Source organism: Salvelinus alpinus, chromosome 10 (genome assembly GCF_045679555.1).
Source record: "Salvelinus alpinus chromosome 10, SLU_Salpinus.1, whole genome shotgun sequence".
Taxonomy (NCBI): Eukaryota; Metazoa; Chordata; class Actinopteri; order Salmoniformes; family Salmonidae; genus Salvelinus; species Salvelinus alpinus.
In genome coordinates, this window is record NC_092095.1 from 39720327 (window position 1) to 39748319 (window position 27993).

General features: G+C 39.8%; 1 protein-coding gene across 2 annotated transcripts in view; it reads left to right on the forward strand.

The window, feature by feature from the left end:
- The first annotated feature begins 472 nt into the window (after positions 1-472).
- Positions 473-27993, forward strand: part of LOC139532043 (cadherin-10-like) — a 41522-nt gene continuing 14001 nt past the window's right edge. The window contains exons 1-7 of one of the 2 annotated variants that reach the window (XM_071329155.1): positions 473-882; positions 7900-8252; positions 22975-23269; positions 25316-25435; positions 26078-26245; positions 26884-27071; positions 27685-27944. In XM_071329155.1, coding sequence (XP_071185256.1) covers positions 8037-8252; positions 22975-23269; positions 25316-25435; positions 26078-26245; positions 26884-27071; positions 27685-27944 — 1247 coding nt within the window. In that variant the 5' untranslated portion in view covers positions 473-882; positions 7900-8036. The remainder of the gene's footprint in view (positions 883-7899; positions 8253-22974; positions 23270-25315; positions 25436-26077; positions 26246-26883; positions 27072-27684; positions 27945-27993) is intronic. The other variant, XM_071329154.1, reaches the window with a different exon arrangement.

The window sequence follows — 27993 nt, forward strand, 5'->3', positions numbered from 1 at the left end:
TATACAGTAATATGAACCCTCCATTGAAAAGTGAGACTTGACCAAGTATGTGTCGGTTGTTTTGCTCTAGGATGCCCACAAGCCTCATCTGAAGGTAGTTTAGTTTATTTCTTATATCACTAAGATATAGGACAGAGAGTTCAAAACAAACTTCCTTTTGATAAATGTTTTGTCTATCTGAGTTGCCATGTATGAATATGTGATTCAATAGTGGACCCCCTCGTAAGGCATAAACTTTACCTCCCCCGTCCTCAATTCCACTGCTGCTTTAGTCAACTGCTGCTTCTCACTGTGAGTAAGGGCACTCTCTTTTCTCCCTTATCCTTTTCCCCTCTGCTTCCTTTTCATTTATTTCTCTTTTTTTTCTCTCCCTTGCCCTCTCTTTCTTTATCGCAAACTTGAGAATGGCAGCCAATCAGAAGCAGAGTCCCCTTTGCTTCAGCCTCCCTGACATCCACAGCCAGAAGTGGTGCAGCGAGAGAGAAAGAGAGTGAAGGAGGGAGAGAGTCAGAGAGAGAGAGCGATAGATGGACATAGAGAAAGAGAGAGGGAAAAGATAGAAAAAGAGAGAGAGGCAGGAAGAGAGAGGTTAGAAAGAAAGAGGGTGGGGGAAGAAGATCAAATGTGAGGCAGGAGGTGGAGCAAGAGAGGGAGGTAGAGGGAGAAGAGCATAGAGAGAGACAGAGGAAGCAGGCAGTAGGCTCACACAAACACTGACACACATACTAGCGCTTGCAGCACTGTTCAGTCTTGGATGTAAGTGCAGCCGAGAGGAGATAGAATAAGTGCCACCGCTAAGCACTGCTACGTGAGGAGTGGGGAGACAGTACCATGACACTCAGAAACACAGATGGACAATACTACTAGCTGTGAATAACAAAGGTAAGGTTCTGTTGTTTTGTTTTCTATTCTCTGTTTTGCAGGATTTTTTTATATCAAATCTCTCATCTCCATCTCTGCAGTCTTAGGAAACTTCAAAATAAAAAGTGCTAGATGAAGGGCAGTAGCTACACGTAGGATATTAATTTGAGCCAGTTTGCTACAGCAGGCAAATAATCCTGCAGCAACAGGACATGTGAATTATTATTTGGTTTATAATTAATGGACATTTTTGCAGGGGTTCAAACATGGGTTGATACATTTTTTGTAACAGAAAATCAAGCCTGAAATTTTCAAAGTGGAAATTACTTTAGAAGCCTTTTTAAACCTCAAATACAATACAGGTTTCACATTTCCTATCAATTTAAGATTCTACATCTGTAAATGCATTCAGATACTTTCTTAAACAAAATAGGATGGACACAGTGCTCATGCTACAGATTTTACAGATGTGAAGGGCAGTAACTACATGAATGCAGGGACTTTTCATAAAAACAAACTAGGACTGGCACGGTGCTCGTACAGTGGATTTACAGATGTTGAAGGGCAGTAGCTGCATACAGGTAACTGCCAAAATAAAAGAAACACCAACACAACGTGTCTTAATAGGGCGTTGGGCCACCACAAGCCACCAGAACAGCTTCAATGCTTCTCGCTTTGGCATAGATTCTAGAAGTTTCTGGAACTCTATTGGAGGTATGCGACACCATTCTTCCACAATAATCATTTGGTGATTTGTTGATGGAAAACACTGTCCAGAATCTCCCATAAGTGTTTAATTGGGTTGAGATCTGGTGACTGACTGACGTGTGTGTGCGCACATACACACACACTTTAAACCCCTATGCTCCTTTGAGACGCCTCTTGAGAGCTCTTCTTCTTCCAGCCATGGTAGCCAACACAATGGGCTACTGGGAATTTTTATACATGACCCTAAGCACGATGGGATGTTAATTACTTAATTAACTCTGGAACCACACGTGTGAAAGCACCTACTTCAATATACTTATAATTATATGTATCCTTCATTTACTCGAGTTTTATTATTTTTGGCAGTTACCTGTAAATTTAGAGACTTCCTAAACAAAATAGGACTTGCATTGTGCTAGCCCATACGACAGATTTACAGATTCCTCCAGTGTCTCACTCTGATTAAATGTTTCATGACCGGCCTCACACGCTTCCAATAAGCTAACTCATATTCAGACTTTTATGTCAGCTACAAGAGTGATTTGTGTGTGTGTGGTAGCAATGGCAAAACCTTACATGTAATTAAGTGTAAGCAGGTTTGATGGTGAGGCAATGCACTACTGCTCCTACCTCAGCTCAGATTCATGGAAGGGTGAAAGAGTTCATTGTGGGGTTTTGAGCACTGCAATAAGAGGGGCAATGAGTATGTTAGGATGTTTATGTTCTATATACCCTACAGCACAGAACTAATCTCTCTGTCCCTCTCTCTCTCTCTCCATCCCCATGTCTCTGTCTCTATCTTTCTCTCCATCTCTGCATCCCTCTGTCTCTTTCTCTCTCTCCTTGTCTTTCTTCCTCTCCCTATCCGCTGTTGTGTGCTATGGGGCTTGGTAGATACCGCCTTATAGTCACACATGTGATTTATAAGGGTGCAGTTTGTACTGGGTCATTTGGGTAATGCCATTATTGTTTAACACAAATTAACCACTAACATTTTCATGAATTATTATTGCCAGATATGTAATGGCCTTTCAGCGTTCGAATGAATAATAGCAAAATCCTGTATCCCTCCCACACAGACACTGCATGGTTCTCTATCTCTCTCCCAAACACTCAACCAATGCTTTCAACAGGCTCAAATTGAAACATGACAGACCAAATTCTAAATGAACACGTTGGATATATATAGGGAAATCTGGAGAAAAAAATCACATGCGGATCAGAAGGGTTGTCATTGTTATAAAATGCTTGGATCAGGCAACAAAGTACATTTTGTGTAGTGGGGCTCATCTAAAACACATAATACAAAATATAATCAATGAGCTGACATGGACTGCAAAATAAATTGTGAATGAAATTGTAAGCTTTCCGTTCAGTTTTAGTGCATCAAAATTACACCACTAACTCTACGTGACAATTTATGCAATAGGAAGGATTTTGTCTGTTCAGGGCCTCACACATTGTATAGTTCCACCTCCCTTTGGACCAGTTTTCAGGGTACAAAGTGAAGACAGCATTTAAAAAATTGCATTTCAAATTTGCAGCAGGTTCTGTAAAGAGTTGTCAAGCCTTGCCAGAGACTGCAGCAGGCAGCCAGGATGCTAGCGATGTTGGAAAGGTCTAGGGCTCCACCAAGTGGACACTTTTTTCAGGTCTGCTGCTTTTTCACAGCTGCATCACCGCCCCTACTGTAGTAGCACTTAGGCTCTGTGGTGGTCTGTCAATTGTGTAGTCTGTCAGTGTGCAATCAGTAGCTAAAGCCACTCAATCTGTCAATCACAAAACAGGCATTTATAGTCCTTGACCTCATTGCACCACAACTGCCTTAATCTCAAGTGCACAGTTTTGTTAAAAGAAGAACCACAAATTGTTTTTGGCAAATACTTATTCAAACCATCGCTCCGTCTTGCTAAGATAGGTCTATCCACAGGGACATCACATGAACAAAAAATATAGCCCATGATGTATTGGGTCATATTTTGGTAGAATGTAACATAAATAAGACATTCTCAAACTGTGGGACGTGGACCACTGGTGGTCTGTAAGAGTTTTCTGATTGCAGAGCAAGATTTGTGTTTGCGACTGAAGTTTGATTATTGTAGAAGAGTATGTGGGCATCAGTGGCCTATATATATATATATACATATATATATATATATACATATATATATATATAAACATATAAACACTCCATTATAAGGGATGCTTAGGGAGCAATCGGCAGTGTATTGCTAAATGGAATGGTCTTAGCTGGTCTCAGGGTGGTTATTTATTTCATATTAAGGCTGCTGTTGCAGATAGGTTATGAATCTCAGGAGAAATGCACCCAGAATACTCATACAGTATAAAGGGCGAGAGCAATTCCACTGACCGTGTCTGTTAGGAGTCTAAACACTCCCAACTTATTCAACACGGTGTGTGTTCATAAAAGTCATATTCAAAGGACAGACAAATGGTTGATAACCATATAAGCCTTCATAGAAATAGTGTTTATTCCACTAGCTTTTGCCAGAATGGACAACCATAAATTGCCAAACGCTCTACTCAAAGACTTAACTTTAAAGAGCATATTTAATGAATTGTTTGTTTCATGCATCTCTGTCTGTTTGCATGCCAAGCCTCTCAAGCTTCCTACCACCTAATATAATCATAAACAACTTTTTTAATATACTGTAGGCATTTAATTGACTAATCAAATCAAGATGATTCAGTGAGAGGAGTTATAGCATCTGGTCAAGAAATCGAGTCAGTACGCTCTGCTCAGGGTGTGGAGGAATTTTAAAAAGACACACTGGCCTAATGCTTAATAGACATGGTGCATCAAAGATTAATATCCAGAATGCTATTAAAACTCAAGGACAGCCTTGAATGATAATTAGAAAATGCAATCACAGGAATCAGATCAAATTAATTGCCAGCCAATGTTTCCCGATTTCCGAGGTTCTGCGCCTGCCATGCCGCCTGTCATACTCATGGCAAAGCCTGGGCACGTAGTGAAGTGATAACAGCACATCATCATCAGCTTATGGCTTACTGGCACCCCACGACTTCCCCCAATCATCGTGGCTTTATTCTGTATCTTCTATCTGGTGGTAGGGAGAGCGACACCTACAGTTGATATCACATTTTCTTGGTTCATACAGTACATGTTGTTAAGCGTACTGTATGTTTTGTGAAAATGATTACTTTGTCCTCATGTAGTGCACATTTTTATTAAATTAGTGATCGTTTTCTGTTCTTGTACTTTAACAAGGTTAAACATCTGGGAAACTGCTCGACCGGGGTCTTGCTGACTGAAAATGAACTTTAATGGTTTAGTTATACTTTATATTTTGAAGGCTTGACCTTGGATGACAGCTGAGGCCATACCAGTTTCCCCAATCACAACTGTCTCTCTCTGTTACTGTCCTAACCTTTTAACATTTGGATATAAGCCATAACCTGCCTCTTTGAGAGTCACGGTTTGATTCAGTATAGGCATTAGCCTTAATGACATGAATTACATTCCACAGTGCTCTTTAAGACTGATGGAATGAATAATGTTTTATTTTGAGATCTCATTAGCTGAATTATTTGATTTGCATTCATGGGGAAATAATTCATTTACATGTGGCAGTGCTTCAGTTTCATCAATGGAACCGTACTCATTTGGCTACAAACAAGGTCCTTTGTTCGTTCCCCAATTTTTTTTTGATTGTTGAACAAAAGCAGAAAATTATCAAATATGGTCCTTGCGTGTTCAAGGCCCCTCGTGAGTTACACAATGAATGCTTGTCAGGATGACGCTGGTACTATGGCCTTTCCACCAGCGTCACACTAAATGGGCTCTTTTATAAAAGGGAGGACAAGATTTATTAGGATTAACTTTCCAAAGTCCATAAATGATGCATGCATCCGCAAATGACCTATCAAGGCTGGCCCTGGTGGGGATTCTGCTTCATCTAGGTACTATAGACTGGTTAGCTGACAACGTCACAAAGACGATGTGTGCGCTTCGAGGGTGGCAGAGGTCTGTGTTTTTTATGATTCTGGGTGGCCAGACAGCTAACAACAATGACAAGAAGCTGCCATGTGGGGATTCGTAGGTGGCTCGTTGTCTCTTGTTATGACACCATGTCTGTCTTGTTTTGAGGTTTTTCGACTCTTGTCACGTCTATGCTTATACAATATGGCTAAAATTATCAATGTGTTTGAAAGACAACAAGTGCTCATTGTGCAAATGTATTTATTATTTCAATAAAGATTTGGAGAGGAAATATAGTTTACATGTTGTCAGCAATCCTTTGATTCTAAGCCAACCCAGCCTCTTTGCTACACGGTTGCGCACTCATCGGTTTTGTTGCTAAACAACGCACTGTCTACATAGCACGTGCCATGGAGTCAATAATACAATGGCTACCTTTAGAAGCCAAGGTTTGGCTGCCAGCAAGCCCAGTAGATATAGCTTTGTCAGTGGTCAGTCACCATATATCAATACACAGGAAGATGGCTAGCTTAAGTTGAATTTGAACCAGGCTAGGAAAACTGTGGTTGAGTTAGCTAGCTAGCTAAGTAGCTGGGAAGCGAGCTAACTTCCTTCAATTACCATTCTAGCCTGGCGGAATTTAATTAACTTTGTCAATACCTATTGTTTCATTTCACAACTGGCTAGCAAAATTAAACTAATGATGAAAACAGAAAATAGCTGTTACTAAACTGTATTACTACTCTACTAATCAAATCTAAAAAAAAAAATATTGATCAATGTATTACATTTTAATGTTTTACTGTAAGGGAAATTAAAATAGGCTAGGCAACGTGTTGCAGTAGGCCTTTGTAGAATAATACAAAACATATCCTTGACTGTAACCAAAAACAAATTACTCTTGATTTTCACATATGTATTTATGAAATTCATCCTTTACAATTGTTTATGGATTATTTATCAACCGTTGGTACTTATGTTTATATCAGGAATCAAGGTAAGACCCAAGTGCAGACTTTGTGAAAAAGAGAGACTGTGGAAAAACAGGAACAGAGAAAAATGCTGGTTGACTTGAACAAACAAGACGAACTGGCCTAGACAGATAGAAAACACAGGTATAAATACCCAGAGGATAAGTGGGGAAGATGGGCGACACGTGGAGGGGGTGGAGACAAGCACAAGGGCAGGTGGCACAGATCAGGGTGTGACAGTTTATGGCAAATCATTTGACCTGCACACCTTGCGGGTAAATATTATTCTGGACTGCATTACTCTATTACCAATCAAATTGATCAAATCTGCTACAAGTTTGGCTACCAGCCAGTTTAAGCTAGTTTAACAGAGCTAATCGTAGGTTAAATGTATGACTGTTTGACTTGCCGATTGGAACTATAATTCCTTTACTAAAAGCTCAATTCAAGCTGTATCGCTGAAGCATTACAGATTGCACTATAGACATTTTAAAGGTAATTTCTGATTGGGCCAACACATGCAGCGTTTACCTTGAAAGCAGTCTCTGCCAATGCGGGAGCATTGTCTTTAGCTGAACTTAAATTTCGTAACGCTGGACATATGCAAAATGGATTGAATATCGCCAAAGATAATTACTGAACGCATTTAAGGAAGTTTCTAATTCCATATAATTCATAATTGTCCCCCACGATGAAATTGGACAGGGAACTGTGGATCTGTCTCCATCTGTCCATCCGTTCGTACATTAGTCACACGCGATATTTCAGATGGCACTGGCCCGATTTTGACGAAGTTTGGGTGAATGATGAGGCTTGGTATAGATCTGGCATTTACAAAATTACACTGACTGGGCCAAGGCGGGAGCTATAGTAATTAACAAAAATGTGTTAGTCACATGCAATCTCAATTGACCCAAGGGGTGGGGGGGCGACATGTTTATGTTGCCTGTATTTTTCTCTAGGAAGATTAAACAGTAGCAATGTACAACACTGGCAACACTAAAGAGCTTTGAAACCAATTATCTCTTGATACAGATCAAATATCTTAATATCTTCATATGATTTTGCTCGAGCAGGAAAATTATCCTGCAACAACGAATGTGAATTATTATGTGGATTATAATTCATGTACATGTTTGGAAGTCTGTCATTTCAAATTGGAAATTACAAACTTCAGAAGCCGTTTTAAACCTCAAATGCACTACACATGTTTTATTTCATGCACTGCAGAAAAGTCCTCCTGCAACAGGTGATCAAATTAAGATCCTACATCTGTATTAGACACAATCAGACAATATGACCATTGGGAGGATATTGAAACCCAATATGACTGCCTCAAGTCAATATCCTGCTTGTGTTATCTCTCTAATTTATCCATGCTCTTCTTCTTCACAGGGATCAATAAGGGATCAAAGGGAAGAAGACTACAATGCCTGATTTGGTTACATTTCATTCCAGCGTGCATCCTACCAGAAGGCCATTACCATAACTCATTAGTCATACAGAACTATTTCCCCGTGTGATTGGATACCATGATAACCAATCACTTCCTGGGTCTACTGATGCTCTCCATCCTGCAGCCAACCAATGCCCTGCCTGTGGCACCTGGAAATACTGTGAATCTCTTGGGAACATTGCAGGAGAAGGATGATGGAAGGATACTCCAGCGCTCCAAAAGAGGATGGATGTGGAATCAATTCTTTCTTCTGGAGGAGTACACAGGGAATGACAACCAGTATGTTGGCAAGGTAAGGGTTTTGGGCACCATTTTTATGGGACATTCTTGGTATGCTGCCTTGAGGTGATCGATTATGTCAAAGTACACTCAGTCCAGAGGACTGTTCCTGTTGTACGTGACATAACTTTCAATAGTTTCAGAAAATGTATACATAAATAGAGAGGAGTGCACCAAATGAGAACTCCCTTAAGGTAAGTACTAGCTTGTTAGGCCAATGATCATAGGTGAAGGGAATGGGCTTCTATATCCTAGCAACAGGCAACTAATTCCAGCCATCCTTCCCTCATTCACACAACAATTCAAAAACAACAAAGTTGGTTATAAATGAGTAAAAGAATTAAGAATCATCACTCAAAATAGCGATTTAACATGACACATAGAGGAGGAATAGATGTTCCATATACGACAGACAATTTAACCAAATCAAGTCATGAGGTAGACATAACGGCTAGATAAAATAACTGACCCAGTACCTCACATCGCCAAGGGCCTGATATCCTCCTCTCTCATGCTGACACAGCTCTTCAACTGACAGAGGCTTGTGTTAGCCAGTCAGGGACCAGATAAGAACGCATAAAAGTGGAAATATTTCTCAGAGCTATAACCCCCCACTTTAGATCAAAGGAGTGACGTGTCAAGCCACCAGTGTTAGTGCTAACACAGAGACAGCTAGTCGCAGTGTTAGAGACGACGTTACAGTTATCATCCTGAGGGAGGGGAACGAGGTGACTGTCGACAGCCAATTTTCTCAGAGGAAGCTGGCTTTCATCACCTGCCTCATCCTCAGGAGTAAACAAGTGTCACGGTACAGGGTGGAGTAGGAGGATATGACTACCAGTTTGGCAGATAGCATCGTCCTGACGCGTTGGAGACAGGGGAACAACAAGAAGACAAAGATGGAGAGAAGAGGGAAGTGGGTAACGGAGAGAAAAATAATGAATCAATCAAGTCAGGGGAATGACATTTCACTTCACAGAATTCAGGCTTTCTTCCTGACTCTGATGAACTCTTGCTGGTACACTGGCAAGTTTCTTTGCATGACAGCAATCACATGTGCTGGCTCTTGACTCACCCAGTGTCCAAAATCATTCACAATTAAACTGTCAGAATGACATGAGGTCTCAATGAATACTCTGGAGTTGGTGTCTGTGATGAAAATGTCGTGAAAAGCCAGGGCCGATGGACAGGCACCTAAAGGCCCAGAACCAAGTCATCAGGTCTTTCTCATGAAGATAATTTCATTGCATTTACAGTGCACTGTGGGAGGATTTATTTATTTCACATCCATTCAAGTCCCCCATCCACCACCCCTCTCACTAAACCCACATACAGCTAAAGTATCTTCCTCCTCTCCACTGGCGTAGCGGAAACCCCCTCAGCCCCCACAAGGTGGGGGGACCAACCAACACTGTCTAAATTGTAATACAATTTTGTATAAATAACTTTGACAGTAACCCTCCTATTAAATGTCCATATGTAGCAAGCAAACTGTTTGTTTTGTCCAATATACATGGGTACAATATAGTTTAATGCATCCAATTAGCCAATTTCTCAGCTGCGCCAACGGCAGACCGCCTCAGCCTCCTCACATAATTGGCTATCAAGTTAAAAAAAAGTTAGGTGAATAAGTTCGGAGAGTGAGTTCATTGTTAAATATGGACAAACAAAAGGCAAGACAAAGTGGTGCATGAAAATGCAGCAAAAATGCTTTATCTGATCAAGCTTGTGCCAATTACAGATCTACCACCTCGTCCTCGACTGTCGAAACACCATCGCAGATAGAAGCTAGTAGGCCTACTTATGTAGCAGCTACCACTAGCAACCTCCCATTCCTGACAGAGACCTCACTGCTCGGGACTGGCAATGACAGTGGCCTTGCTCCTCTTCTTCTTACTCCCCTCGAGAATAGTGACAGTTCCTCTAGTGAGAGTGCCGGCCCTCTTTCTCCTGCTCCTTCTCTCCCAGAAAACTAAGACCCAGCGGCACTCATGAGAGCGACCCCACTTCTGTGAACACTGGTAAGCCTATGAGTAATTAGTAGGAAAAACCTGACAGTGTGGAGTCTGACTTCCAATGTGCAATATAAATAGGCTACCAGCTAAATACTGTATATAGCTATAGATAGGCTAGTAGGTTAGACTGCATTGTCTGCATAATGAAGAGACATCAGTGTTCCTCTCAGTTGAGTTTGTCTATCAGCCGGTGTAAAATCTTTAAATGTGGGAAGATAAATAATGATGTTATTGTTTCGGTTTGTTGAGAACTCGTTTCTTCAGCTTTTATGGTACCAGAACAATATTGGTACATTTTAGGAGCAGGTTTACCTAAACACTGGATCAATCTGGTATCTTATCATGATGTAGGCAGTCTCAATACACAACTCAGACATTTAGGGCTCATCATAGATGTACATCATATAAAATATTATGCTGGAAAGATTTAAACTGTTCATGATGCTGAAATGGCTTCTCTTTTAGGTGAACTTTACATTGCGAATGGCCCAAATTCACAAAGTGTCTCAGGGTAGTGCTAATCTAAGATCAGTTATTAATGATTACATGAACAGGGATGCCCTGATCCTAAATCAGCACTCCTACTCCGCAAAACTTTAGTAAAATTTGCCCAGGTGTGTATTTGTCAGAAAACTCCACTGCATGTGCCTCTTGGAGTTGTTTATTCACTATCACCTGATCTTCAGCGAGCCATTTCAGACTGCCACTAGCATGAGTGAGAGTATTTAACAAGCCAAGCCCTCGTGGAGGGAGGCCTACTTCTTCAGTATGGCTCTGAAGTGTGAACACTTGCAATGTAATCAGACGGCTTTTGTGTCTGGAGTTTCTTTTTGTAAGGGTGCAGTGGCCCACATCACATTCAGTTCCATCCAAGCTATGCATGTGAACAAAACCCCTTTAACCTCGTGGTAGTGTGTGATGCTTTGTGTCTGTAATCAAATGTTGCCGGTCTTCAGTTCCCACTACAATTTCTTCACATTCAGTTTCTACTGTTCATAGGAAAAAATGAAAAATCTGAAATAACACTACTGAATGTGTATAATCCCAGAGTACAACAACTTGAGTTTATGTCCAAGATTATACACTAAACAAAAATATAAACGCAACATGCAACAATTTCAAAGATTTTACTGAGTTACAGTTCCTATAAGTAAATCAGTCAACTTAAATACATTCATTAGGCCATAATCTATGGATTTCACATGACTGGGAATACAGATATGCATCTGTTAGTCACATACCTTAAAATAAACAATAGGGGCGTGGATCAGAAAACCAGTCAGTATCTGGTGTGACCACCATTTGCCTCATGCAACGTGACCTCTCCTTCGCATAGAGTTGATCAGGCTGTTGATTGTGGACTGTGGAATGTTGTCCAACTCCTCTTCAATGGATGTGCGAAGTTGCTGGATTTTGCCGGGAACTGGAACACGCTGTCGTACAGGTTGGTCCAGAGCATTCCAAACATGCTCAATGGGTGACATGTCTAGTGAGTATGCAGCCTATGGACAAACTGAGACATTTTCAGCGCACAGGAATTGTGTACAGATCCTTGCGACATGGGGCTGTGCATGCTAAAACATGAGGTGAAAGCTGCGGATGAATGACACGACAATGGGCCTCAGGATCTCGTCACCGTATCTCTGTGCATTCAAATTACCATCGATAAAATGCAATTGTGTTTGTTGCCTGTAGCTTATGCCTTCCCATACCATAACCCCACTGCCACCATGGGCACCTGTTTGCAACGCTGACATCAGCAAACCCCTCACACGACGCTTCCCTGAGACGGTTTCTGACAGTTTGTGTAGGAATTCTACGGTTGTGCAAACCCACAGTTTCATCAGCTGTCTGGGTGGATTGTCTCAGACCATCCCGCAAGGGAAGAAGCTGGATGTGGAGGTCCTGCGCTGGCGTGGTTACACGTGTTCTGAGGTTTTGAGGCCGGTTGGACGTACTGCTAAATTCTCTAAAACAATGTTAGAGGTGGCTTACGGTAGAAAAGTCAACATTCAATTCTCCTGTGGACATTCTTGCAGTCAGCATGCCAATTGTACACTCCCTTAAAACTTAAGACATCTGTGGCATTGTGTTGTGTTACAAAACTGCACATTTTAGAGTGACATTTTATTGTCCCCGGCACAAGGTGTACCTGTGTAAAGACCTGTCATGTGGATGGATTATCTTGACAAATGAGAAATGCTCACTAACAGGTAAGCAATTTTGAGCATAACATTTGAAAGAAATTAACTTTGTGTGTATGGGACATTTCTGGGATCTTTTTTCTCAGCTCATGAAAAATGGGACTAACACTTTACATGTTGCGTTTATATTTTTGTTCAATATAGATTATAGGACTAAGGGCTTTCCAGCACTCCAGCGGGAGTGGAAAATATTTTGGGTATCTCAGATTGTTCTGGCAATTCTCACATAGTAACTGCATTGGGAGAAAGGATGTTTAATATGTTTTTATATTTGTATCACAAACCTTTTTTTATGAAAAACATGATAAAATGTGCCTTTTTTACTTATACATGCCTCCTTAACTTGTAAGAAGGCCCACCTATTAATTTAAATGCATTCCAGGTCACGACCTCATAATGCTGGTTGAGAGAATGCCAAGCGTGTGCAAAGTTGTCATCAAGGCAAAGGGTGGCTACTTTGAAGAATCTCAAATATAACATGTATTTTGATATGTTTAAAACTTTTTTGGTTACTACATGATTCCATGTGTTATTTCATAGTTTTCATGTCATCACTATTATTCTACAATGTAGAACATAGTAAAAAATAAAGAAAAACCCAAACTTTTTTTGAGGTGTGTTGAGGTGGATGATGTTTGGATGAGTAAACAATCCATGGAAAAATAGATGTAAGTGCATTGGAATGTCGTCCTTTCTAATATAAGCGAGTGACTGTTGCGTATTATGAACCTGCTTATTATCAGTACTTACAGTAATGAAAAGAGAGAGAGAGAGAGAGAGAGAGAGAGAGAGAGAGAGAGAGAGAGAGAGAGAGAGAGAGAGAGAGAGAGAGAGAGAGAGAGAGAGAGAGAGAGAGAGAATAATTATTCTGTATCCGTTCTGGGCTCTATTTTCCTATCTCCCCTCTGCAGCACTAAGCAATGCTCACTACAGACCTGACAAGAATTGCCAATGATTTTGCTACTTTACTGGCTATTCCTCTGTGCTTGTGCAAGGGGATTTAAGTCATCAAAATGCTCCTCTGTCAAAGGCTCATTTTGTGCAACAAGAACTTTAGAAAAGAGAACCACCAAGCCTTACTTATAATACTGTATGTTACCTAGTTACTTGTGCTCGCTCACCTTGAATCCTCAAGAATGCATCGCTATTGAATTCTAACTATTCTATGTTGGTACCAAACTCATTAAACAATACTGCATTTCTGAAGGACAAGATCATAGAAACTACAGTCTTTCTATATAGAGTAGCCTATGCGGGGCATTAGGTCATAAGTAGTACATATCATAGCAAGTCATATACGTTTATGTTACTTATTTTACTCATGGATCCATGGATCGAATCTATACCACTACATGACTTCATAATACTGCATGAATCACTGCATGAAGTGACACCATACTGTTTCACGAATGGATTGTGTAATACTGCATGAATCACCTCTATAATACCTAATGAATCAACTCTAAAAATACTGCATGAATCGACTCCATACTGATGCATGAATTGACTCAATAATACTGCATGAATCCATGCAGCACAGGGGTCTCAACTAACCTGTACCCTCAACTAACCTGTACCCATTGACTTGGTACCGGTACCCCCTGTATATTGCTTCATTATTGTTATTATATTGTGTTACTTTATTTTCTTAAAACTGCATTGTTGGTTAAGGCCTTGTAAGTAAGCATTTCATGGTAAGGTTTCACTACACCTGTTGTATTCGGCGCATGTGACAAATAAAATTGTATTTGATTATATTGTTTACCCCATACTAGTGTGCAAGCATGCCAAATATCCATATGGCTTGTGAAGTTGTCCATAAGCGGACCTCCAATAATTACCTTTTAGTGTTTACCGTTGGAGCGTGTTGTGTACTTTCTGCCTTTTTTAATTCAATAATTGCAAGCCTGTGTACAGTACATCCCTTAGGCCTGTGTTGTCTGAGGATTGTCAAACTCCAATTAGCTGGCAGACCTGACAGTATGGCTCCACAGTATGGAGTTCCCTCTTCACCTCCCTTTGATGGTCTCCTCTTTGTTTTCTTCCTGTCAGTTCTCTTTATGGGATTAACGACTGAGTCTGAGAAGCATAGACTATGTCCCAAATGGTACCCTATTCCCTCTATAGTGCAGTACTTTTGACCAGGGCTTATAGGAAACAGGGTACCATTTGGGACACAGACATACTGCAGGAATCATCAGAGGAATGTTCAGTGTGAACGGAAAAGACACAGGGTATGAATTAGTAATATGAATGCATTTTAGGAGCAGCTACAGATGTAGGATGTTAATTTGAGCCAGTTTGATACATCAAGAAAACAATCCTGCAGTAACAGGAAATATAATTCATTATGTAGATTATAATTTCAGATTTTTTTGTTTGTTGTTGATACATTTTTTGTTAGGGCAAATCAAGTCTCACATTTTAAAGTCTAAATAATAAAAGAATTCCCAGCAACAAAAACTGACCAAATTAAGATCCTACATCTGTGCTGTACATTTTATGTTGAAATTATTATATTGACTTCATCATATTCTTAAATGTTCAGCAATGAACATCATGAATAAAACTATTCACAGACTGTAGCTGGGTCGTTCCAACAATTCTGTACCTGTAACTGTACCTGTAACTTTGTCAAGAAAAACATTGATTTCACCTCACATTCTGTTATAAAGAGCTCATGTTCAACAGTTTTTTCCATATTTAGAGGTTAAAGAAAATGACTATAGTAAGTGCCTATGAAGTACCAATTAAAGTAACAGGGTTGACCGTAACAGGGTTGACATTTTCATCTTAAAATAGCCATATTCCCATTATGACAGGATGAATGCAAGGTTGCTGTGTGCAATAGGGAGTGGCAGTTGAATGCAAGCTTTACAATTTAATTTAATTGTCTATCTATTGGTAACAGGGTTGACGTGTTCTGGTCTACCCGCTCAGTTTTACACCACAAAACACAGGATAATTGCCAAAAAGAGAAGAACCAACACACCTGCTTTTACACTATGATTTGATTATTAGATGTTCAATATATGTATATAAAAAATATATAATTTGGAATAGTTTCAACATAAAACGAGAGTTCATTCAAGTAACAGGGTTGACCTTAAAATGAGGGACAGATGTAAATGAATGACTGCATGAAATAAATAATCTTCAGAAATGACTTTGTCAAAGCAACAAAATAACGACATGATGGTGAAAACATCATGTAAAAACGTTGGGGTAGCCCTTTCCTCCATCAAATGAACAAATCACCCTCTAGAGGCCTCATGGGTGGAATGTTATTAACATTGTTCTTTATTTCATAATTATTATTATTTATTTTGTATTTTTTTAATCCAGTGTCTCTATGTCAAATTGTTTTGTTATATGTCAGTCTTCTGTGATGTACATCAAGTGTCATATTGGGAAGAAAACTCAGAATGGAATACATTTCAACTCTATATCTGACATGGTACAGGTGTCTTCTTTTTTTGAATCCATAACCATGTGTGTGAGGTGTATACCTTTGTTTTAAAGTAGATTTGTTTAAAACTATCAAGAAACACTGTGTGACTCTGATTTAGCTCGCTGCAGTAAAAGGTTTTAAGTGGGTTAAAATCTTCTTAGAAGTTACAGATGTGTACAGAGGGAAAATTCTTAATTTTGGCACTGAAGCAAGTCTTTATTCATATTAAAATAAGAGGTGTTGAATTCTTCACGTGGTCTATATTAAAGGGCAATTACATTAATATTTCATGCTATTAAAATTCAATATTGGTGCCTAATTTCTACTTACAATATCTTTAGGGAGCGACGCAGCAGTATTCAAAGTCAGCATCCCAAATGGCACCTTATTCCCTATATAGTGCATTACTATTGACCAGGGCCAAGCACCAAATACGGAATAGGGTGCTATTTGAGACATAACCATAGTTGGGTCACAGTGTGCATCCTTCTCACTTTCTTGCCCCAGTTGCACTGTTGTTGATCCCAGTTTTCAGATTGCAGAAAATACAGTGGCTTGCGAAAGTATTCACCCCCTTGGCATTTTTCCTATTTTATTGCCTTACAACCTGGAATTAACATGTTTTTTGGGGGGTTTGAATTTGAATTTGATTTACACAACATGCCTACCACTTTGAAGATGCAACATGTTTTTTATTGCAAAACAAGAAATAACAAAAAAACTGAAAATGTTAGTGTGCATAACTATTCACCGCCCCAAAGTCATTACTTTGTAGAGCCACCTTTTGCAGCAATTACAGCTGCAAGTCTCTTGGGGTATGTCTCTATAAGCTTGGCACATCTAGCCACTGGGATTTTTTTCCATTCTTCAAGGCGAAACTGCTCCAGCTCATTCAAGTTGGATGGGTTCCGCTGGGGTACAGCAATCTTTAAGTCATACCACAGATTCTCAATTGGATTGAGGTCTGGGCTTTGACTAGGCCATTCCAAGACATTTAAATGTTTCCTCTTAAACCACTTGAGTGTTGCTTTAGCAGTATGCTTAGGGTCATTGTCCTGCTGGAAGGTGAACCTCCATCCCAGTCTCAACTCTCTGGAAGATTGAAACAGGTTTCCCTCAAGAATTTCCCTGTATTTAGTGCCATCCATCATTCCTTCAATTCTGACCAGTTTCCCAGTCCCTTCCAATTAAAAACATCCCCACAGCATGATGCTGCCACCACCATGCTTCACTGTGGGGATGGTGTTCTTGGGGTGATAAGATGTGTTGGGTTTGCGTCAGACATAGCGTTTTTCTTAATGGCCAAAAAGGTCAATTTTAGTCTCATCTGACCAGAGTACCTTCTTCCATATGTTTGGGGAGTCTCCCACATGCCATTTGGCGAACACCAAATGTGTTTGCTTATTATTTTCTTCAAGCAATGGCTTTTTTTCTGGCCACTCTTCAATAAAGCCCAGCTCTGTGGAGTGTACGGCTTAAAGTGGTCCTATGGACAGATACTCCAATCTCCGCTGTGGATTTTTGCAGCTCCTTCAGGGTTATCTTTGGTCTCTTTGTTGCCTCTCTGATTAATTCCCTCCTTGCCTGTGCCATGAGTTTTGGTGGGCCGCCCTCTCTTGGCAGGTTTGTTGTGGTGCCATAAACTTAGCATTTTTTATAATGGATCTAATGGTGCTCTGTGGGATGTTCAAAGTTTCTGATATTTTTTTATAACTCAAATCTGATCTGTACTTCTCCACAACTTTGTCCCTGACCTGTTTGGAGCGCTCCTTGGTCTTCATGGTGCTGTTTGCTTGGTGATGCCCCTTGCTTAGTTGTGTTGCAGACTCTGGGGACTTTCAGAACAGGTGTATATATATTGAGATCATTGCACACAGGTGGACTTTATTTAATTAATTATGTGACTTCTAAAGGTAATTGGTTGCACCAGCTCTTATTTAGGGGCTTCATAGCAAAGGAGGTGAATACATATGCACACACCACTTATCCGTTTTTTTTTAAATGTTGAATTTTTAAAAACATGTTCTTTTTTTCAATTCACTTCACCAATTTGGACTATTTTGTGTATGTCCATTACATGAAATCCAAATAAAAATATATTTAAATTACAGGTTGTAATGCAACAAAATAGTAAAAACACCAAGCGGGATGAATACTTTTGCAATGCACTGTAATTAGTTTCTCCCTGAGTATGTTGATATTAATATTCATGAATAGTATGATGTTGATGCTGTGTCCCTCACTACTTGTCATTTAGGATGTGATGGCCCAAGAGATATAGAGCTAAATATAAGCCTCTGACACTATTATCAACAGTGCAGTAATGAGCTTCAAGCCAGTCACTTATCATACTTGCTTGAGGTAATGCTACTTTCTTTCAATACGATGAATAGTACAGAAAGAGGCACTTAGATGTCCCTATTTCTTTCCATGAAATTATTGCATTTTCATGTCTCCGGGTCTTGTAGGCTACTTGCATTATACAAACATGAATTATTGTGGTTTACATTGAACATTAAAAATCAATGTTGGGTGGCTTCTTTTGTGTCTATTGTCAGATGAGATTTAAGTGGACACCCTGCTGAGGTAGTAGGGTATAGGGACACATGCAGGTGCACGTTGTCAATAATAGGACAGAGTCACACATCCATGTCCATGTGCCTCTTTCTTAATATGGACACCACACAGGTCTTCCTCTGTGGCACGTGGAAAAGGTGCATGCTAGTAGTATGGCTCTTTACAGCTTTGGTTGCATTCCAATTATCTCTCATTTTCCCCTGAAGTGTGTACTTCTTAATTTCCCTTCATAGATTTGAAAGGTAATGACTGGTACATGGAAACACAGTCTAGCCCATGCCTACACCAATCCAATGTTTTTAAATGTGTGGGGAGTCGTAGTGAAAGAGTGCACAATTCAGAAGGAAGGAGAGATTATTGGGATGCAACCTTGGTGTCTTTCCCAGAGGGGCTTTATCCTCCCTATAGGCAGTGATGGAAAAAGTACCCAATTGTCGTACTTGTGTAAAAGCATAGATACCTTAATAGAAAGTTACTCAAGTAAAAGTGAAAGTCAGCCAGTAAAATACTACTGGAGTAAAAGTCTAAAAGTATTTTGGTTTTAAATCTACTTATGTTTCAAAAGTAAATGTAATTGCTAAAATATACCTTAAGTATCAAATGGAAAAGTAAAATAATAAATCATTTAAAATTCCTTATATTAAGCAGAGCAGACGGAACCATTTTCTTGTTTTTAAAATGTATGGATTGCCAGATTGCTTGAGGTCAATCTGTTTTCCAACACTCAGACATTATTTACAAAAGATGCATTTGTGTTTAGTGAGTCCGCCAGGACAGAGGCACTAGGGATGACCATGTGGTGTTCTGATAAGTGCGTGCATTTAACCATTTTCCTGTCCTGCTAAGCATTCAAAATGTAACGAGTACTTTTGGTTGTCAGGGAATGTAGGGAGTAAAAGGTACAATATTTTCTTTCGGAATGTAGTGAAGTGAAAGTAACATTTCTCAAAAATATAAATAGTAATGTAAAGTACAGATACCCTAAAATACTACTTATCTAGTACTATAAAGTGTTGTCACTTAAGTACTTTACACCACTGCCTATAGGTGCTGTGTATTAGGTGTCCCTTGACATTATTGGTTTTGGAGGTGTTGGATATTATCAAGGACGCTTCAGGTTATTTAGGCCTATATATTTCAGAGTTTTCCTCATGGAGGAAAAAAGTTATCAAATCACATTTTATTTGTCACATGCGCCGAATACAACACCTTACCGTGAATTCTTAATTACAAGCCCTTACCCAACAATGAAGTTCAAGAACTAGAGTTAAGAAAATATTTACTAAATAAACTAAAGTAACACAAGAAAATTACATAACAATAACTAGGCTATATACATGGGATACCGGTACCGAGTCAATATGCGGGATATAGGTTACTCTAGATAATTTGTAAAGTGACTATGCATAGATAATAAACAGTGAGCAGCAGCAGTGTAAAAACAAAGGGGGGGTCAATGTAAATAGTCCAGTTGACCATTTGATCCATTGCTCAGCAGTCTTATGGCTTGGGTGTAGAAGCTGTTAAAACTTATTATGGCTTGGGGGTGCTATTTTCACATCCGGATGAAAAGTGTGCCCAAAGTAAACTGCCTACTACTCAGGCCCGGAAGCTTGGACATGCATATAATTGGTAGATTTGGATAGAAAACACTATAACATTTTTAAAACTGTTTGAATATAGTCTGTGAGTATAACAGAACTGATTTGGCAGGCGAAACCCCGAGCACAATCCATCCAGGCATTTTTTTTTTGAGGTCAATCTGTTTTCCATTGGTTTCTATGGCAAGGCCGGTTTTAATATAAATATTCTTGCCGTTCCTATAGCTTCCACTAGATGTCAACAGTCTTTAGAAATTGGTTGATGTTTTTCTGGTTGATGTTTTTCTTTAGAGAAATGAAGAAGTAGCCCTGTTATTTTCCTGTGTCACTCCAGGTGCACTCTAATGATTTGGTGCGCACGACCTGGAACATGCTTTCTTTGTTTTCGTCCGGTATTGAACACAGTTTATCCCGTCTTAAATTTTATCGATTATTTACGTAAAAAAATACCTAAAGTTGTATTACGAAAGTTGTTTGAAATGTTTGGACAAAGCTAACAGGTAACTTATGAGAGATTTTGTAGTCATTTAGGGTGAGTTGGAACCGGTGTTTTTCTGGATCAAACACGCCAAATAAATGGACATTTTGGATATATAACGACGGAATTAATCGAACAAAAGGACCATTTGTGATGTTTATGGGACATATTGGAGTGCCAACAGAAGAAGCTCGTCAAAGGTAAGGCATGAATTATATCTTTATTTCTGAGTTTTGTGTCACTCCTGGCGGGTTGAATTATGATTGTCTGTCTTTGTTTGATGGGGTGCTGTCCTGAGGTAATAGCATGGTTTGCTTTCGCCGTAAATCCTTTTTGAAATCTGACACTGTCTCTAGATTAACAACAAGTGTAGCTTTAATTTGGTGTATTGCATGTGTGATTTCATGAAAGTTTAATATTTATAGTAATTTAATTTGAATTTGGCGCTCTTCCATTTCACCGGATGTTGTCAAATCGATCCCGCTAAAGGGATTTGATCCATAATAAGTTTTAAGGAGCCTTTTGGTCCTAGACTTGGCACTCCTCTACTGCTTGCCATGCGATAGCAGAGAGAACAGTCTATGACTTGGGTGCCAGGAGTCTGACAATTTGTTGGGGCTTCCTCTGACACTGCCTAGCATACAGGTCTTGGATGTCAGGAAGCTTGGCCCCAGTGATGTACTGTGCCATATGCATTACCCTCTGTAGGACCTTATGGTAAGATGCCGGACAGTTGCCATACCAGGCAGTGATGCAACTGGTCAGGATGCTCTTGATGGTGCAGCTGTAGAGCTTTTTGAGGATCTGAGGGGGAAAATATTATGTTGTGCCCTCTTCACAACTGTCTTGGTGTGTTTAGACCATGATAGTTCGTTGGTGATGTAGACACAAAGGAACATGCAACTCTCGACCCGCTCCACTTCAGCCCCGTCTATGTTAATGACGGCCTGTTTAGCCCTCCTTTTCCTGTAGTCCACTGTCAGCTACTTTGTCTTGCTGACATTGAGGGAGGGGTTGTTGTCCTGGCACCACACTGCCAGGTCTCTGTTTGATTTGAGAATGAGGAAACCTCATGAAAACTCACACAGAGGGAGAGGAGGGGGTCATCCATGCTGTAGGACTACACAGAATGGTAACATGCAAGTGCAAAGGCCAGTATCTTTAAGAATGAAGTAACCATTCAGCTAAACAAATTGCCCATCAAATATGAAACAAGTCTTCTCATTCTGTCATCCAATCTCCTTAGAAATCTTTATTTTTAGGATCTGCCCTGAAGGCAACGTCGCAGACGGAAGACATTAGGGAGCCAAATGGATTTAGAGTCAAAGTGACATGATTTTATGCTACTTGGCATATGGTATCAGATTGAGCTTCTGTCTATTTTTGGTCTTCAACCAAAGTCTTGAATTATGGAATTATGAAAATAAGAATGGTCTGTGCTTTGTGACTGTTGATGCTTCAAGGAAAAGTTGATGCAAACATCATTCCAATCAAGATTTTGCCTTTTGCTGTAAGTATACTGTAGGATATTTTTCCCCTATTTTTTTGTATTTTTTTTACCTGGCCACATGAAAGGAAGGAATCTTCCTGCATGATTCCTGTAGGACTTGTTTGTAAGGGGTAGTACTTGTTACAGTATTGGTGTCTGTGTTGTAACATGAAATACATGACACCTCAAGGGTTGTCCGTTTGAAATTGCTCACAGAATATAACTATTTTGATCAGACAGGGACATCCTGCTTTAGAAATGGCAATTTCAGGGGGCAGTCACAATCAGGATAAGATGTATTGCAATCAATTTGAAGGACACACTTTAAGCAGACACTCATGTTCCTAAGAAACAGCTGGAATACAATATTCTAGATGAGAGTTCTGTGCCAAAGATGAACCATTTTTGTTTAGAGCAGTCTCTGAGAAACCGTTTATGTTTTTATTTTTGTGTCATTTAACAGGTGGAATGTAAGGTCCATACAAGAACCATACACGATACAAACAATAACCATTTTCATTAGAGCAGTCTGTGAGCTAGCATTCTTGTTTTTCCATTTCTCAAATATACAGAAATTCTGAGGGATGGTGATTGGAGGCCAATAGTAAATAAATAGCTGAAATCAAATATCTGTGGATTGAATGTATCCAAGGACAATATTGTGAGCTCAAGATCTCAAGCTCATGATCGCAAGACAGCTAGCTTGGTTATATACAGTATGACTATCTGTCCAGAGAGACAAATCCAAGGCAGATGTAACGTTTGAATGGTACCATTTGAAGTTGAATCTGTTCTACGTAAACCATGCCAACTGTATTTGTTATTTTAGTTTCGTGTACATTTCACATTTCCTGACTAACACTGAATGCTCTCTCCATCTCAATTAAAAACTCTTACACAGCTTTTCTCTCTATCCACAGCTGCACTCCAATATGGACAGAGGCGATGGTAACGTGAAGTACATTCTCACTGGAGACGGGGTGGGAAGCTTGTTTTTAATAGACGAGAACTCAGGTGACATTCACGCCACTAAGAGGTTGGACAGGGAGGAGAGGGCCATATACACACTCCACGCTAAGGTGGTGGATAAGAGTACCAATGAGACACTGGAGGCTGATACTGAATTTAACATCAAGATCCACGACATCAACGACAATGAGCCAAAGTTCTCTAAAGACCTTTATTTCGCCAGTGTCCCAGAGATGTCTGATGTAGGTGAGTAAGTTGGTCCTCTTGTGATGCTTTATTTCTGTGGAGAAATGTGAATGACAATTCTTTCTTAAACCTATATAGTTCACAGAGGCAGAGATAACCAATGAACTGCATATCAATCAAATCATGTCATTCACTCCACAATATAATAATAGTGGAAGGTTGAAATTGAAGCTATCATTAAAGTGTAGGTTTTGCTTCATCACACTCAAATTAATTCAGATAATATAGATTAACCAGTAGGCATGAATACCAACAAATCTTTAAAAATGCAAACAGGAGAACTGGAATCAATTTCCAATCATGAGCCTACAAATTAATAGAAAGTGTAATCACCATTGAATTAAAACTTACTTGCCAATATGAAAAATAATGGTTCTCTATTGTGTTCACATAATGATTGAATTGCTGACTGACTCCAGAGAGAGGATGTTGCGGTTAAAACATGAAGCATTGGTAATATGCATTGAATACATGTCTTTCTGTGAGGTAACCAACCACTTTTATTGAAGATCAGACTCAACAAGCTCTGGTTTGGGCACTGTGAAAAGGTGTACTGTATAAGTAAAAGTTGTACAGTAAAAGCACTGTAAACCACTTGTACTAACAGGCAGATTTCCCTCAAAGGTCGATGCTTCCAGTTTCTATTTGTTTGTTAATTCATTCATTAATCCTTCCATTTCTTTCATTCATTATTTCATTAATTTGTTATTCCGTTCATTCAATCATTCATACATACCCTCGGTAATGTAAAAGTGACGCATTTATCATGGGATTTCTTGTGTGTTAAGTGCATAGCCATTTACAAATGATTGGTCACAGTCACCAATGCTTCACTAAACAGATTAACAAACTGCCCATGGTTGTATCCCAAATGGCACTCTTTCCCTGGTGCACGTCTTTTGACCAGGGCCCATAGGAATGCATCCCATGTGTTTAGAGGGTGCAAACTGGTTTGTCAGAGCAGGCATCTGTGAAGAGTCAGCAGGTAGCTCCCTTTCATGTACTCATTGCAGACAGCTGTTCCTGCAGTCATTAGTATGCTTGAAGACAGTCAGACTTAGCCAGGACGTTACAGAGGTCTCCAGAATGCCAAGGACAAATGCATTCCAAATGGCACCCTATTCCCTATAGTGCACTACATAAGGAAAAGGATGCCACTTGGGATGCTAACATAATCTGAGCAGTGGCTGTAAATGTAAGTACATCAAAGGGCTATGAACCCACACACTAGGGGCCAGTTTCCCAGACATAGATATAGACTACTCTTGGACTAAGTGGCACTTTCAATTGAGAATATCAGTTGAACATGAGTTTTTGTCTAGGACTGTATCTGGGAAACCAGCCCCTAGAGGCTTAGTATTAGAACAAAAATGACATTTTTTGCCCCAAAAAAACCCTTAGCAGAGCTTGAATCATTTCAGCTCAAATTACTTCCCTTTCATTGATGACTATTATGCATTCTGTGGAAATGTTTTTAGCTATATTTATAACGACAAGAGCAGTGTGTTGTTCATATTTCCAAAGACAAGGTTAACTAGGTCCTGTGCAACATAAATTGCAATGCCTCACACGACGTCTACCTCCCTTTGAGCTGGATCGCATTTCAAATGATTTTGTAAAATGTTATTGTGCTTATAGTTACTTTATTATATTCATGCTAGATCATTCCTAGTAATTGCTCTGTATAGCTATGTACATTTTCGTGGATGTATGAATGTGCATTATGTTGGATGCAGAGATAGGGCAGCCTAGCGGGTAGAGTGTTGGGCCAATAACTGGGGAAAATATGTTGATGTATCCTTGAGCAAGGCACTTAACACTAATTGCTCCAGGGTCGCCGTTAATAATGGCAGACCATGGCCGTGCACCACTCTCCGAGGGTATCTCAGGGAGAGTTGGGATATGGAAGAAACACATTTCCAATTGCATACTAATGCACACTTGTACATGTGTGAAATAGGACAAATAGCACCCACCAAATTATATAATTTGTGCATTATCTATACTTTGCTATGTATTGTAAGGTCTCTATCTTCTCCTCCACAGGCACATCAGTTATTCAAGTCACCGCGGCAGATGCTGATGATCAAACATACGGGAACAGTGCCAAGCTTGTGTACAGTATTCTACAGGGTCAACCATATTTCTCCGTGGATTCAGACAATGGTAATCTAATCACAACACCCACAATGGGCATGCAAACACTTGAAAGAAGCCATCATGTGTGCATATTATCTCTCCTCCTCTACTCTGCAAACAGAGACCCAACAGCACTCAGTATGGGGTGTTTGTTTAATTTTCCTCTCTATCTCTATGTTAGTCAGATGACATCAATAAAGGATATTTTAATAGTGGGTGAATACAATGGCTGCTGTGAACTCAATGGCTTGGTGTGTTAATATACACTCTTGGGGTTCATCGGCTGTCCCCATAGGATAACCCTTTTCAGTGTCAGGTAGAACCGTTTTGGGTTCCATGTACAACCCTCTGTGGAAGGGGTTCTGCATGGAACCCAAGTGGGTTCTACTTGGAACCAAAACGGTTCTACCTGGAACCAAAAAGGGTTCTCCTATGGGGACAGCCGAAGAATCCTTTTAGGTTATATTTAGCACTTTACAGTAGTGTTCGGCTTTTGATACCTTCTTTTGATAACTACAACATTCTTGTGATATATTGCACATATACCATTGAGGACTGGCAATTCAAATGTATTTCGTCTAAATAAAGTAGATATTGTCCTTGTAAATGATTTTAATCTCAAGTTAAACCTGACCAGTCATACTGATAATAGTCTATTTTCTCATTCAGGCACGATTAGAACAGCCCTGCCTAACATGGACAGGGAGACCAAGGAGAACTACCAGGTTGTGATCCAGGCTAAAGATATGGCTGGCCAGATGGGTGGGTTATCAGGGACCACCACAGTCAGCATTACCCTCTCTGATGAGAATGACAGCCCACCGCGCTTTGCTAACCGTAAGAGACCTTCTCTCTTCTCATCTTTGTTGATATTCTGTTTTTCGTGGAGACAAAAAGTGCTGTACATGTAGCTTTCTATGTGCTTTCTTTTCGCTATCACTGTGCACATTTTTTTGAACTGAGACGACAATTGTTAATCTGGCTTGCATCGACGATATCCTGTGAGCTCTTTCTCAAGTCAGTGTTGATATGACCTCTGTCAAAAGCTGGTTTTGAGTAATGTGTTATGACATAACTAATAACCCATTTTCTACAACTATACCGAAACTTTGCCAGTTAAAAGGCAGATATTGTGCTATGTGCGTAGCCTACGGGTAGGACTGGCATCAGAGTCGAAAAGGGAACAATCTTTACATAATAATCCTTTCTGAATGAGTCCCACAACTAATGACAAAACAAACCGGAACATTTCTACACAAGACAAACTCTATAAAAAATCTGCGCTACTTAATTGAAGCTGAAAGTGGAGTACATTTTATATATACTTCTCCCCCAGGAGACGTAGATAAACAGACATTTAAAAATACACATCAAATCACATCGTCCCAGAGTGCAAAGAATCTGGGGGATAAAACTCCAGTGCTTATTCTGTTTCTATTCAATTTTTTGTAATCGTATTTTCTTCTTCTCCACAGATACGTTTCGTCTGAGCACTCTGGAGTCGGCTGATGTAGGAGCAGCCATAGGTCGGATCAAGGCTAATGATGCGGACGTGGGGCGGAATGCTGAGATGCAGTATAGCATCGTCGACCGAGACGGACAGGATATGTTCACTATCATCTCGGACCAAAACACACAGGAGGGCGTTATCAGGGTAAAAAAGGTAGGCCCTAAACGTCCAGTACAATGCTCTCATGTTTTAATCACTTATGACCCAACTGCTTCAAATCACAAGATACCACTTTGTGTATGTAGAGAGTTATCCTCTCTCTAAACTAAACCCATCTTCTATTATTATCATCTTCATGAAAGTACTTAATTCTGTTCACTGTCAAGAGACCCTTATTCCTCCTGGGAGTTTGTATAAAGAGCCTTTGAGACTTTTGAAATCCAGGTTTAGCTTTTCTTTTCTTAGCCAGGGCCATACTTTTCAGAGCCTCGGCCAATTATGCAAATTGGAGAGCCTAAGTGAAAAGAGGACGGGGCGTACATACTGTATACATAGGCTCAGATTAAAAATGACACCCTGATAGCAGTCCTTTATATCTGAAGGTGCACAAAAAAGATATAAAGAAACTCATAGATACAGTAGGTATAAAGCCGTAAGGAGATAAGTAGTGGAGCTCCGCTTTACTCATTTACTAGTTTTTATTTCAACCAATAATCGACCAAGTTTTTCAACTTAAGCATCAACTTTCAGTTTTCTTTCAGTTATGATAGTAAATTAATTATATTGAATAATTATTGATAATTTATCTTTTTCATTTTCTTCATAGAAACTGGATTATGAGAAACAAAGGACGTACTCATTCAAAGTGGAGGTGACTAACACCTATCTGGACCCCAGGTTCATGTACAGTCCAAACCCTCCTTTCAAAGATGACGCCATGGTGCGGGTGACGATAGAGGATGTGGATGAGCCACCAGTGTTTAGCAGGAACCCTTATATCATTGAGGTGCACGAGGACACAGCCGCTGGCAGCTTTGTTGGTGTGGTGTCTGCCAGGGACCCCGATGCTGACAACAACCCAGTCAAGTAAGTCATTGTGTCTGCATGTCAAATTGCACCCTATTCCCTATTGTCA